The sequence below is a fragment of the Canis lupus genome, chromosome 34, assembly GCF_011100685.1.
Source record: "Canis lupus familiaris isolate Mischka breed German Shepherd chromosome 34, alternate assembly UU_Cfam_GSD_1.0, whole genome shotgun sequence".
Taxonomy (NCBI): Eukaryota; Metazoa; Chordata; class Mammalia; order Carnivora; family Canidae; genus Canis; species Canis lupus.
In genome coordinates, this window is record NC_049255.1 from 776,320 (window position 1) to 791,748 (window position 15,429).

General features: G+C 49.9%; 1 protein-coding gene across 1 annotated transcript in view; it reads right to left on the reverse strand.

The window, feature by feature from the left end:
- TRIO (trio Rho guanine nucleotide exchange factor) overlaps window positions 1–12,438 on the reverse strand; it is a 351,672-nt gene extending 339,234 nt beyond the window's left edge. The window contains 2 exon segments of the mRNA XM_038583299.1: window positions 12,281–12,353; window positions 12,355–12,438. Of these exon segments, the coding sequence (XP_038439227.1) occupies window positions 12,281–12,353; window positions 12,355–12,438 (157 nt within the window).
- Window positions 12,439–15,429: the final 2,991 nt, after the last annotated feature.

Sequence of the window (15,429 nt, forward strand, 5' to 3'; positions counted from 1 at the left end):
AGATGAAGATGATAAACTGTCTTTCCCACAACAGGTGTCATCTTCACAAACTGTGCTTATCAGAAATTAATCTCCCTTTCTTTTTTGGCAACTCCTTATTTTTCAATTTTGTGCTCACCATCACCAGAAAGTGAGCCGTTGATGGAGTGTGGCAGCCCTTTCCTTAAACACACCTCTGGGGAGTTCCAGCGTGTGACTTCATCTGTTTTCTTTGGATGATTAACTGACAAATCTCTGAGCTGAAAAGCTGACCACTAACTGCCGATTTGAACAGTTTGAAATTGAAGATGTAGATTCGCTTATCACAGTGATGTGGGTTAGCATCTGAAACTACTTTCTGCATATCCTTGGATTGGGTGAATCAGTAAAGACAGTGAGGATTGGGTGAGCCTTCACTGTCAGAGAAGGGAATTATGAATTTGGAAAAGGGAAGACTTGGGGCACTGGATGGCTCGGTGGTTGAGCGTCAGCCTTCGGCCCAGGGCCTGATCCCAGGGTCCCGGGATCAAGTCCCCATCGGGGTCAAGTTCCCCCAGAGGGAGCCTGCTTCTCCCTCTACCTGTGTCTCTGCCTCTCTCTGTATCTCTAGTGAATAAAGAAAGGAAGGAAGGGAAGGAAGGAAAGGAAAGAAAGGAAAGAAAGAAAAGGGAAGACTTAAATGCACCCTGGAGCTGTGGGCTAGAGTTGAAAGCATGAGTACAAAGCCATGGTTCTTGTTTTAGATCAGTGCAGAAAGAGCAATAGGTGTACGTACGTGACATATGCGTGTGAACATGTACGCTTGTATACACACACTTTCTTGCTCTGTCCAAAGGTTCTAGAAGCAATGACAGCCTGTAACAATGAACACACAGAGGCCCAGTCTGTGTTTCTAAATACCATTTCTCGGGCAGCCCCGGTGGCGCAGCGGTTTAGCGCCGCCTGCAGCTCAGGGCGTGATCCTGGAGACTCTGGATGAGTCCCACGTCGGGCTCCCTGCATGGAGCCTGCTCCTCCCTCTGCCTGTGTCTCTGCCTCTCTCTCTCTAGCTGTGTCTCTATGAATAAATAAATAAAATCTTTGAAAAAATAAATAAATAAATACCATTTCTCTGCTAAAATGAGAAACGGAGTAAAAATCTTAAAAAAAGAAGAAAAGGGGGGGCACCTGAGTGGCTCAGCGGTTGAGTGTCTGCCTTCAGCCCAGGGCATGATCCCAGGGTCCTGGGATTGAGTCCTACATCGGGCCCCCCACAGGGAGCCTGCTTCTCCCTCTGCCTGTGTCTCTGCCTCTCTCTGTGTCTCTCTCATGAATAAAAATATTTTTAAAAAATAAAAATAAATGAGAAACGCCTGGTCACACAACTACAGTAAGAAAAGTCAAACATAAGCCTGGAACATCTTACTGTGTCAGAAAATAACAAAGTGCTCGGGACAAATCACAAAAGATAAAGGAGCCAGTTTGATAGGACTGCCACTGGCCAAATCCTGGAAAATTTGAGCAAACAAAATAATGATAGCCAAGGATTATAACCCATTGAATAAAACAGGAATCCATGAGGACACAGTTACATAAATGAGTAAAGTAGGGCAGAACAGAGAGCTCTTCCTTACGGTAGAAAGCCAGGGACACACAAGAGGAATAAGGAAGTTAGACAAATCACCCATTTCATAACAGAGTAATCACTGATTCCAGCAAAAATATCAACAGACGCTACAACCAGCAAATGAAAGTCAAGAAAGAAACAGGATTTTAAATGGTCTCAAATTATCTCCAAACAAAACACTAATTATAAGGAAAAAATACAGGGGAGAAACCTGGTAGTCTCCACCTGAACCAAATGACCCATGTGGGGTCACCAACAGCTGCGTCCCTGAGGGGGCGCTCCGGGAGCTTCTGCCAGAAATACACGCCTTGGATCTAGTCACGAGGAACCCTACAACCCACACTGAGGGATGGCCACCTGAACAACTGACTAGAATCTTCAAAATACCAAGGTAACAAGAGAGACTGGGGCAATGTTCCAAATTAAAGAAAACCTACGAGACGCAACAACTAAATGCAATCTGTGGTCCTAGATGGAGCGCCAGACCAGCAACATCTTTTAGTAGCCAAAAAGGACATCTCTGGAACAACTGGCAAAATTTTACTAAAATCAGTAGATTTACATAATATAATTGTATTAAAAATAATTTCCTGATTTGGATCATCATGTAGGACAACACTCACTGCTCTTAGAAAATACATAGCAAACCACATATAGAGGTAAAGGCATCATCACCTGTGCAAGGTCCTCTCAATTGGTTTGGAAACAAAACACCATGTAAGTTGTATATGCACAGAACACGCACACGAAGGGCAGGTTAGCCTGAGCATGCACGCACTTGTGGGCAAGCAGTAACAGCAGGGGAATCTGAGTCTGAGTGCCTGCTCTGTGGAAAGCAGTTCAAAAATGAAACAGACTTACCTGCCTCCCCCAAAAAGACCAACAAACTTTAAATGTAATCAACAATGAAGACAGGAACCAACTAAATAGCCAAAAATAATACAGCGAAATCCCAATTTAAGTTGATAATGGATTTGAGTTTGGTACCTCTCCTGTTGGTTTAAAAATCAAAGATAAACTATAACAGCCTGTCAAAAGTAACCCACAATCTCACAGTAAACAGCAAACCAATCCTATTTTTTAATTCTAGAATTTTTAAAGACAAGGATTAAATATGGGTACCTGGTGGCTCAGGGCATGATGGGGGGGGCAGTCTGGGCTCCACGTGCCCCCCTCCCCCCAGCTTAGCAGGGAGTTTGCTTCTAACCTCTCCCTCTGCCCCTTATCCTGCTCATGGGCACTCTATCCTCAAATAAATTATCTTTAAAAAAAAAAAACAACACAAGGCTTTGGGGCCCCTGGGGGCTCAGTCAGTTAAGCGTCTGCCTGCCGTGGGCTCAGGTCGTGATCCTGGGGTCCTGGGATGTCCCCCCATCCCTCCCCATCGGCTCCCTGCTCAACGGGGAGTTCGCTTTCTCTCCCTCTCACCCTGCCCCTCCCCCACCTCGTGCAGGCTCTGTCTCAAATAAATAAAATCTTTAAAAAAAAAAAGAAATAAAAATGAACAAACTTATAACTTTTAGAAACTCTGAGCAAACCAGGAGGAAATGAAGTGTAGATTTTCAGAGTGCAACACACCTTCTGGTTATATAATGTCTACATGCAAGACACCAGTGTTTTAATCACCCCCCGCTGAACTATTAAAAAATCTAAGGGAGGGCAGCCCAGGTGGCTCGGCAGTTTACCGCTGCCTTCAGTCCAGGGCATGAACCTGGAGACCCAGGATCGAGTCCCAGTATGGAGCCTGCTTCTCCCTCTGCCTGTGTCTCTGCCTCTCATGAGTAAATAAATAAAATCTCTTTAAAAAAAAAAAAAAATCTAAGGGAGACATGGAGTTACTGAGACACACACAAAAACAGAACGTGCTGTGTGGAAATTATGCTGGGAGTTCCCTGTGGGGATAAACCTGACCACACATCCCGTATGCTCGGGCTACAGTGGGGAGGGGGCCAGACTCTTCTATTCCCCAGGACCACAACACATCAATATCTACAGGCACATTTCCACAAATAGCAGCAAACGAGTAAGAGGCTGCAAAACAAATAGCTACACAAAGGGAACCCAGGAGTCACCACACCCACCTTATGAAACTGTCCCCAAAAGAGCAGCTGAGCAGCTTCTGGATCCTCTCCACTTCTCCACCCCAGTTCCCTTCCTCAGACAGAAAGGAAGCCCCAGTCATCTTTATAATGTGTCAGACACAGCAACCGGCTGACAAACTCCCCCTCCCTGGCCAGCCTCTGCGCACCCTTCCCACACTTCACTCTGCCAACCCTAACAGCCACAGAGGAGATTTCCCACCCAGACCTCAGTCCAAGTCCACACAGCCAGGGAACAGAGGACCAGCATTTCTAACAGGATTCCTCCCAAGACTGAGACAGGTGAGAGCCAGTGAAACTCATAGAGCCAACACGCCTCAAATGAAAAGCTAGGTTACTAGGATTATTTATGTAAAAAGAAACAGCACTTTTAATTAGGTGAGAAGAGGAACGGCATAGAAACCAAATCATAGGGCCCAGAACAACATGAAAAAAAAAAAATGCTTCCTATATCCTAAAATCTTTCTCTCAACTTCGCTTGATGTGTGACTTGTAAATTATAGCTTCGATCATCAACACACAAGGACATACATATTCAATGTTAAAGATTTGCAAATTACAACATAAGACCCTAGGGAAGGTGTAACTGGGTGAGGGTCATTTCACTCTCTCCCTCCATGAGGGAGAGCAAGGGCATGCAGGGGAGGGGGGCGGGTTGTGGTCTGGCAGCCCAGGGCTTAAAGTCCAGCTCAGGCCCTTACACTCTGCACAAACTGAGGCAGGTCATTCAACCTCATCAGAGGCTGAAATCCTGACCCTAACACAGAAGCATCCACCTGCTGGAAGTGGGGGGTTTGGAGGGAGGCAAGAGGATGTGATTTTATTTTTTAATATTTTCTTTATTTATTAATGAGAGACACGCAGAGAGAGAAGCGGGCAGAGACACAGGCAGAGGGAGAAGCAGGCTCCACGCAGGGAGCCCGACATGGGACTCGATCCCGGATCTCCAGGATCAGGCCCCGGGCCGAAGGCAGCGCTAAACCGCTAAGCCACCCAGGCTGCCCAAGGATGTGATTTTAAACAAGAAAACACTTTGCATGGTATCTAGAATTAGACACTCAGATGGCAGTCAGTGCTAGCAGTAATAGAGATAACAGAAAGACTTTACCAGGTTTTCTTAAAGGACAGGATTGGCACTAACAGTATTTGGAGAAAAAAATAAACATGATATTTAAAATATCATCCTCTGACCTTACAAGCAAGTTACTGCTTTCGGAATGCACTTATTTTACTATCTCATGAAGCATAATTCTAAAGGTGCTATCTGACCCCCTGATGACCAGGGGTCCTGGCCCTCAACCCACTATGGCAACTGCTGCTAAAGAATCACATTACGGCAAAAGCAAGGAGAGCACAAAGAGGCAGGGGACAATTTCAGGTCTGCCATCTTCCCAGTTTCCAAACAATGGCCCCAAGTGCACAAGAAAGCTGTCACAGGACATTTACAGTGATCCCGCCTCAATCCTGCGTAGGGCTTCCAGTCAAAGGGTCCCAGCAATCTGGCTCAGGAGACAGGTGCCATCGTGCAACGGGGCTGATTCCTTCTGTGAATTCGGCAACCAGGAGAGTTCACAGGCACTGCCATGAGCAAGGAGAGAAATGCCTAACGACGAATCCTGCAAAGTTTGAATCTCAAGCACTGTAGTTAAACATTGGGAAACAGACAAATTGTGCAATGCTGAAAAAAAAAATTTTTAAGACTTTGTTTATTCATGAGAGACACAGACAGAAAGAGAGGCAGAGACACAGGCAGAGAGAGAAGCAGGCTCCACACAGGGAGCCCAATGTGGGACTCGATCCTGGGACCCCAGGATCACGCCCTGAGCCAAGGCAGACGCTCAACCGCTGAGCCCCCCAGGCATCCCCAAAATGCTGAAATTTAATGACTCTGCCATGAAGCCTCTTTCATGAGGAGCTGCTCTCACACAGACAACCTACCAGGAGCCATGTACACTCAAATGTCATATGAAGAAAATGTTTAGCCTGGAAACCATCAAATTAAATTAGCACCAGTTCTCATGGCTCCTGAACCCAAGATATAGTAGGACGGGCAACAACATTTAGATGGAGGTGAAATAACTCTAAAATAAATGTGTAGGGATCCCTGGGTGGCTCAGCGGTTTGGCACCTGCCTTCAGTCCAGGGCATGATCCTGGAGACCCAGGATCAAGTCCTGCATCAGACTCCCTGCATGGAGCCTGCTTCTCCCTCTGCCTGTGTGTGTCACATGAATAAATGGGTGAAATCTTTTAAAAATATATTTTATTTTAAAATAAATACATAATGTGTGAACTATATCCTGCCCCCGTGCACTCCGATTTTTCAGTTAGTCACAGTCCCAAGCAGGCTACCTATCATCACTGTGGTACTGCAAGGGCAGCAAGGGCTGGAAATAATTTCTCAAAATCAAAGAGAGGTAAAAAAGCTACCTACAAACAAGGAACACCTAATAATAATAATAATCAGCACCAAAGCCAAAATACAAAACAGTTCCATCATCCTCATACTGTCTGTAGTCACACCCTCCCAAACCCTAATTTCCGGCAACCAACCAGTCTGTTCCCTGTCACTGTTCTATCTTTCCTAGAATGTCACATAAGTGGCATCATGCAGTGTGCAGCCTTTTGAGACTGCCTTCCTTTACTCAGCATTAGCTGCATGGACCATTTTATCTGTTCACAACTACACTGTTTTAATGCTAACAGTCAATCCAATTGCCAAGGGCCTACAGCCCTTCCCAGCAGCAGGACAATAACAAAGCAGCATACCATATATTTCTTTTCTGGACCTGCAGAGAAGAGGAAAGGGCTCACAGAACTCACAGGATTCTGTAGAAACCCTTCCTAAAGAAAAACCAAGTGCAATTCGTCACTGTCCATACCAAGACTACAGATGGTAAGAAAATAAGCCTGATTAACTCACATGAACACCACTAACCCAAAGTACTCTAGACCTAGAATCTATTCTTCACTTCAACTAATGTCTTCATTAAAGCTTTCTCTGTCAGTATAACCACTAAAAGGTACTAATATATGACAAAGCCCAAATAGAGTAATGCTTACAAAATACAAGATTTGCTCTACAGATTTCTCCACACTCCTCACCAACCAGACAAAAGTAGACATGTGGCTAATTATAATAGTCGGTAATCTAAAAGTCAAGTATATTATCACAAACGAAGTTCTTTATTTCCACAGTACATCTGGCATTAGACAAATATTACAGAGTCACACTGAAAAAAACCCCAGAAGCTACACACTTTCTCCAGCTCAACAATCTATGGCTCATACTTGGAAAGTCTGCACACACTTGCTCTCCCGCCCCGGTCATATCACCTTTCCCAAGAAGACAGGTGGCTAATAATTTGTTTTGAGGGGCTTCCTCACATGGAAAGGAACAAAAACAGAGGAAATTAAAGTAACAACTATTCAGTTAGCAAACCAAATGTCCCCATGAGTGAATGAGAAATAAAAATGAGTACTTAACACACTTGCCAACCATTGAACAGGAGAGCAAGAATTTCCCATAAACAAGAAGGTCTGCAAGCAAGGCTCAATGAGGTCAAAAAATTGGGAGACAACAGTAGAAATTCTAGCCAGAGGCCTCCTTTTCCTCTTAAATAAATTGGCAAAGGTGGAGTGAAATCAGGGCCCTGCAGGGGCTGGGCTGAGTGTGGAGGCAAAGGTCCCAAGAGCAAAAGCCTCCACTATAGGCAAGCAGGCCCAGACATGGTGGGGAGAGGGCAGATGGGAAGGCGGCAGCAAACCAATGCCGCACAGGCCTGGTCTCAGTCTCTAGCTTCTTTTCCTGTTTAGCCCTTTCCCCTCAGTTAAGAGGTACTGCGACAGGAATCCCGAGGGTGGCTCCAGCTGAATGACGCATCAGCCAGAAATCCTAAGTGCCAGGGTCACTGAGCAGACTCTGCATCCATGCTCATTTCCTTGCATGCCACTCTGCTAAACAGCTCATCAGCAGAATCTGCAGCAGGACGAGAGAGAGAACTCTGTCTAGCTATCCAATCCCTCCTACCTCTCTCCAACTGTGGGCCCATCCAGATCACTGCCTGCAATCAGCTTCAACGGGGCTGAGAAGCAAAGAGAAGATATAAGAGACCACATTCTTCATCCACAAGGCAAATAACACAGTCACCCCTGGTAGCTCACCCAAGTCCACTCAGCTCAACACTTGGGGGAGGAAGGAGTGAGAAAGGACATCAGAGCAAGCCACCACCTTCCACCAGAATGCACTGGGATTCTCCCCCAAATCCATTTCTTCATGGACCAGGAAGCAGCTACTGTTCCTGCCAGTGGCACTACTCAAATCTGTCAAGACAATGCACTTAAGGAAATAAAACCAATTCATTATAAAATTGAGGAAGAATGAAGGGGGTTGTTAAGACTGCTTTGTATAGTAAACTCATCCCTACCAACAGAAGTGATTTTTATTTAGGCAGTGAAGTGTGACTATTGATTAAGAATTTGACTTTTCTCTGGAAATATGCCATGGATAGGAGATGAAATTTTATTTTCTCAGTAGAGGAATCAAGTAAATAAACTTACAGACCTCAGATACAGCTGATTTACATTATGACAGCTTCAAATACATCTTGAACTTTCAGTTAGAAACAAATCCCAAATTTATCATAACATTTAAAAGGTCTAGAAAGACCAACCTAAACACTTATTTTTAATATACATTTGAGAAACATATTTAAACACACAGGCTTCGTTTTGAACAGAACCACTTGTGTCTCTTAATCTTGGTTAATCGTTTAAGTCATTAAATGGCTTCATTTAAATCCTCATTTGAATTTCAGATAAACTGCAAAGGGAAAAATACAATATCCCTCATCAATAAGTCAATTTACAAGGTCTCAATGAAAAGTTTCTTTCAATGATTGTTTTACTGCTCTTTGACTTCTTGAAAGTCACTTACAGGATCATTTTTATCTCTTTACTTTCTTCTGAAACTGAGCTTCACTGCCGCAGAAAAAGGAGAAACTGACATTCACTCTCAAATTACATTTTTTTCAATTCCCTTTTTCAAAATATTGAGGGTAACAAGGACCAAATTCATAAAACAGTAATTATTACTGGTGCTCACAAAGACCAAAGCTGCCAGATTTCTAAACACACAGATGTAGCATGGAAAACTCACAGGCCAGCTTTGGGCCTCCACTTAGGTTTTGTCAGAAGCATATATACCAAGAAAAGCTTCCCTCAGTGCCCCATGAGGAAATCATCATATCCAAACACAAAAAGACATGCACACTGCTCTGTCACTAAGTAACAGACTCAATTTTCTTCACATATTCCACAGGAAGAAAGTCTATAGCCAGGAGCCCAGAATAAGATCTAATAATGAAAGAAACCCAACACAATGGGCCATGACGCTTCAGAATAACCACAAACCTTTATCCTCTGCACATTCATCTAATGCCAATGTAAAACATGCCAGGCAGGTTAAAAATAATGCATTTATGTAAGTAACGACCACCACCACCACACCCCCCCACACACACACACACACTCTTGCAAGGTTAAATAGAGAGCTCTGAAAGAATGATTTACTGCCATAAGAATAGAACCCCAAAATAGATTGGCAATAAAAGTGATTGGTCCCAGTGGGGTTGAGAACTAATGTAAGCAAAGTCCTGGCCATGAGAGGCCTCCAGGAAGAGTACAGGAGTTGGGGGTGGGGGAGGGGTGGACTTCCTGACCCTGACCCCACCTCTACCAGAGTTCCACTCTGAGCAAGGCACCCAACCTCCTTAGAAGCCTGATTCCTTTTTTGTAAAATAAAAAAGTAAAAAATAAAAAAACTGAACTGGCTCATATCTGTGATTCTCCACCCCCTTCTTTTTTCCTGTTGAAATCTGCTTTATCTTTTCTGGAGCTGAGGTCTGTACAAAGGGGAAAAGTAAAGCTGGAACTTCACAAACGCAGAAAAATCTTAGTTCCCCTTTAAAACGCCATCACCATGTATTTCTCTTCAATCCACTTTGACACTAATTGACCTGCCTGCTGGAGCCAGGTTTGTAACAGGGAGAATCAGGACTGTCAAAAATGGATAGGTAGTTTTCCATACCAAGGACCTGAGTGGGGAATGGAATGACAACACACCAGCTAAGTCCTTGGGTGAGGTGGATGCTGGGTGCTACCAAGCCGAGGGAAAGGGGGATCACTGCTCTGGAGCCATGAACTACCCAAAGAAAAGTGGAGAGTAACCATTAGGCGCTGGGGGCTCAGGGGAAGCCACAGAATCTGAGCCGTTTCCCCACTGACCCCTCTCGAAATGCAAGTCCTAACCCCAGCACCCAACTCAACTCTGGCAGGTGGCAGCGCCCCTGCTTGAGCACTTCCAGTAATGGAAAAATCACATGGCAGCCCATTCTATTCCTGAACTGCTCTAATTGTTTAAAAAGCCCTAATAGGCTGAAGACTTTCTCTTTCTTTCATCCAACCATGGGTACCAGTTTTCAATCCAGGACTACAAAGTTAAAATTTAATGCAGGACTAAGAAGGAATAAAAAGAAGGAAAGAAAATAAGGTAGCCAAGCAAACAGTCCCAGGGTTGAGAAATGAAAGGCAACCAACAGAAATGCTTTATCTAGGGCACCTTGATAATCTTGTACCAGGCTCTTTTTGAAAAAATGTTCATAGCCTAATCTGTCCAATGTGCACAATGAGAATCTTTTTTTTCCTGTGTTTCTACGCCTTAGAAAAGAATAGCAGATTTTACTGATGGACTTGGCCTCTCCTTTCAGCCATCCATACTCAATCAAAGTCAGGTGGAGGCTGCCTCCCCCGCCTGAGCCACTCTACCAGGTGAGAACCCTACCCACACTCCTGCTTCATCTGTCCGGTCCAAACCCCCCACCCAACCCCCACGAAACCAACTGAATGGTCCCCCCTCGACCCTCTGCTAGACATCACTGTCCTAGATGCTGCAGCCAAGATCTAGGTCAGGGATTCAGAGTTGCCCAAAGGAGGGAAACACTTTAAAAAGATGTTCCAGACTGCCCTTGGGATGGGACAGGGCAACTGCTACTACTTAAAATCTGTTCTGGCTCCTGATTCCAAATGAAACAACTAAAAGTATGGCTCATCAAATCATTTTAGGGGGTGAAAGAAAGGAACAAACCAGTGAGAGCACTGCCTGGTTTTGCCCAAGACTGAGCCTGACCAGGAGCTGGGGCGTGGAAGCAAGCGCAGGCATAGGGGTTAGGCATGGCCACCAACAGACTTCTCTCCTCAGATAAATCCTGGTTAGGGCTCCAGTGACAGGGAGCAAGTTTTCTGTGGGCATCCAGTCCGACCTGATGTCTTTTGGGCTCTTCTGAGCCAAAGAAGTAAGTTCTCTTACTGTTCATAATAAAGATGTAAGAAAGTCCGGTCTCAAAAGCACCAAAAATTCCATCTCCAGGGCACAGGAGGCTTTCTAACAAGAGAGGAGCTGAATTCTGCACAGAATCTATTATTCTGTGACAGGTGGTAGAGACCGAGAAAAGACGGGCTGGACTAGCTTCAGGGCATGAAGGGAAGACGTCCCAGCTCTGCTATTAAGAGGTAAGACGATACACCCCACCCTCTCCCCCCAGAAAAGCTTTCCTTTCGAGGAGTTCATGATTTCCGAAACCTTTGCTTTCTGCAAGGACCTCACGCAGGGAGGGAGCACTGGGAAGTATATTAACCCGCAGTGACGCTGTACCGTCATTCCCAGCCACATCCAATCTGTTAAAATGACTCAAAAATATCCCCGCTTGGCAAAGATCAAGCCAGCCAGGGGAAGACAATACTCAAGCAGGATCTCCCGGCGCTGCCAACTTGCGTGTGTGACCACCGGCCTCCGGCAGCAAGCGGCTCCTGCTGACCCGGATCACCGGATCCCAGAGGCCCCGAGCGCACGCGCCCCCCGCCCGCCCCCTCCGCCCCCTCCGCCCCCTCCGCCCCGCAGCGCCGCGGCTGCGTCCTCCGGCCCGGGCCCCGCATCCGCCGCCGCCCGCACGCGCGAGCCGAGCCGAGCCGAGCCGAGCCGGGCCGGCTGGGCGGGGGGCGGGGGGACCGGCGCGGGCGCGGACCGCGGGGGGCCCGGGGACGCCCGGGGACGCCCCGTCCCGTCCCGTCCCGCCCGGCCCCGCCCCGCCCCGCACGCCGCCTCCCCGCCCGACCCGGGCCGCCCAGGCCGCGCCCCGCGGGAGCTCGCGGCGCGCAGTCCGCGGGGGCCGCCCCCGGAGACAATGGCTCCCGCGCCTCCCGGCCCGCCGCGCTTCACCTCCCCGGGCGGCGGCTGCCGGGGCTGCGCCGCTTCCCAGAAGCCGACAGAGGCCGGGGGGGCGGGCGGGACTCCGGGGTCGAGCCGCCGTCCCGGCCGACGCCGCCCCCCCGAGCCGCGGCCTCCGCCCTCGCCGTCCCCGCAGCCCTTCCGCGGCCCCCCCGCGGCCGAGACAAAGAGCCGGCGCCCCCCCCGCGGAGCGGTGGCCGCCGGGGCCGGGGCGGGCGGGGCCGGGGTCGGGGCCGAGGCCCGGCCGGGGCGCAGCGGCCCCGGGCGGGCGGGCGGGGGGGGCGGGGGGCGCCGGCGCCGCAGTCGCACTCACCGGAGCGGAAGAAGGCCGCTATGTCGGCCAGGTCCTTGGCCGCCTCCTCGGCCCCCTCGCCCGCGCCGCCCCCCGCAGCCCGAGCCCCCCGCGCTGGCCGTGGCGGCGGGGCCGGACGACGCGGCGGGGGCGGCGGCGCCACCGCTGCTGCCGCTCATGGCTGCGGCCGCGCCCGGCTCGGGCCCCGCGCCCCTAGCGCCGCGTGCCGCCCGCTCCCCGCGGGGCCTGGCGGCGCCGAGCGCCCAGCTGCCCGCACCCGGCGCGCGGACGCGGAGCTCCGGGGCGGCGGCGGGCGGCGGCGGCGGCGGCGGCGGCTCGGCCGGGGAGCGCGCCCACATAGACCGGGACGCCGCCCGGGAGCCGCGAGCCGGCCGCGGGGCGGGGACGCGGAGCCACGGCCTCGGCGGCGCGGGCCGAGCGCGGGACACGCAGTCGCAAGGGCGGGGGCCCGCGGCCGGCAGGAGCTCCGGGATCACGGGCGCCGGCGGCAGCCGCGAGCCTCCATCTTGATTTCAAACGGGGAAGGAAGGAGGGGGAGGGGGGAAATCACGGCCGAGGGAACCCGGGTGAAAGGAAAAGGGAGAGCGGGGAAAGGAGCCGAAGGAGAAAAAATAAAAAGAGAGGGGCTTCGGGAATTTCCGGTGAACATCGTCAGGGTCCGAGCGTGGGCTCGGCGTGGGGCGGGGCCGCGCGGGGGGCGGGGGCGGGGCCTGGCGGGGCGGGGCCTGGCGGGCGGGGGCGGGGCCGCGCAGGGAACCCGGGCGCTCCGGGCCGTCCGCCGCGGCGGCTGCAGGCCCTGCCGGAGCTGGAGCGCGCGCGGCCGCCGGGGCGAGTCCTTCCCGCGGCGAGCTCGCCCTCCCCGCCCGCGGGACCGCGTGCCTCGGCTCGGGCCGCACTGGCCGAGAGGCGGCCTCCATGGGAGTCGCTGAGGGAACCCAGGGCCCGTGCACAGCCGGGGGCGAGCGCGGCGGGCCCGCAGCTCCCGGGGACGCGAGGCTCTCTCGTCTGAGAAACGAGATTCCAGACTCACGGCGCCTCTGTCCCTGATCCGCCGAAACGCTGAGAACGGGGAAGGCGCTGGTTGCCGGGAAAACCGAAGGGAATGGGGAATGGGTGGCACCCGGCCTTATGGACGTTCCGCGTCGAACCAGAACTTGACGAATACTCAAGCGCAGAACGTTTCTGTCGTGGCTGCAAGAGGAGTGAACGCAAGGGATGGGTGCGAGGGGCTCAAGGAGCCAATGCTCGGGAAAACAGGAGAGACAGAAACAAGACCGATTAAACCACCGCAGTGGTAACCGGAAAGAAACCACTAAATAAAGGAAGGGTGGACGGGGAGACCAGGTTTATCACGGTGGGACATGAACAGGAAGAGGGCCCTCGCATGAGCCCTGGGGCCCTGGGTCAGCTTGGAGACGCCGGTAGGAACCCACGACGAGCTGGATACAAGCGTCCAGCGGACGTGGGGGGAGAAAAAGCGTTAGAGACGCGTATGCACGCGAGCTTCCTTGCTGTGTCCGCTTAGTAGACTTAGGAGCGACGCTCCGGGATCAAGGAGGAGGCCCGGCGCTGACGCCATTCTCCCGTAGACGGGGGTCTCCTGGGGGAAGTAGGCTGCAGTATAGGAATATACAGGACGCGCCTGGAGCATCTTGTTGTGCCAGAAGGTAAGGAAGCGGTCAAAAAAATTTTTTTGGATCGAAAATAACAAAGAAAGAGTCTGTCAAAGGGACAAAGGAGCCGGTTGAAAAAGCTCCCAATGGCCAAAGTTGGAAAAATTTGAGCAACAAATAAAACAATACTTGATTATAACCCAGAGTTACAAGATAAACATCCATGAGTCCCTACTGTCACAAATGAATGATTAAGACAACTCTCCTGTGAAGAATTTCAAACCATTTATGTATATACTCCGCCCTCAATGAAATTAGTAATAGAACTCTCCTGTCCTTACCTATGGGCTCCAAAGAGTGACTTCCTTCCCAAGAGTAAAACGTGGAAGTGGGGGGGGGATCCCTGGATGGCGCAGCGGTTTGGCGCCTGCCTTTGGCCCAGGGCGCGATCCTGGAGACCCGGGATCGAGTCCCACGTCGGGCTCCCGGTGCATGGAGCCTGCTTCTCCCTCTGCCTGTGTCTCTGCGTCTCTCTGGGACTATCATAAATAAATAAATAATAAATAAATAAATAAATAAATACATACATACATACATACATAAATAAATAACCTGGAAGGGGGGGAGACTGACTGTACAATGGAGAAACCTGACAAACACTAATTTAGCCAGTGATCAAGGTTAACATCAATAATAAGAAACCGGGACGCCCCGGGTGGCTCAGCGGTTGTGCCTCTGATTTGGCTCAGGTGGTGATCCTGGAGTCCCGGGCTCGAGTCCCACATCAGGCTTCTTGTGAGGAGCCTGCTTCTCCCTCTGTCTATGTCTCTGCCTCTCTCTGTGTCTCTCATGAATAAATAAATAAATAAAATCTTAAAAAAATATATATATATATAGTAAGAAACCATGTGGATGGTAGTATGTATTACCCTTGAAATGCTGTGAAGAAAATGGCCCTTTTACCTCTGTGGTCTAACTTTCAAGAATACATAATCCAAGTCTAGTCATGAGAAAAACACCAAAGAAATCCGATTTTTTTAAGATTTTATATTATTTTATTTATTTTTTGTTTATTTATGATAGGCACACAGAGAGAGAGAGAGAGAGAGGCAGAGACACAGGCAGAGGGAGAAGCAGGCTCCATGCACCGGGAGCCCGACGCGGGACTTGATCCCGGGTCTCCAGGATCGCGCCCTGGGCCAAAGGCAGGCGCCAAACCGCTGCGCCACCCAGGGATCCCTAAAGATTTTATTTATTCATTCATGAGAGACACAGAGAGGAGAGGCAGAGACACAGGCAGAGGGAGAAGTAGGCTCCATGCAGGGAGCCCGACACGGGACTCAATCCAGGGTCTCCAGGATCACACCCCGAGCTGAAGGCAGGCACTAAACCGCTGAGCCACCCAGGGATCCCCAACAAATCCGAATTAAGGAACATTCTACAAACTGGCTGACCAGTACTTGCCCAAACTGTCAAGGTCATCAAAAATAAGAGAAAAACCATCACAGTAAAGAGGAGCCCAAGGAAACATGACAA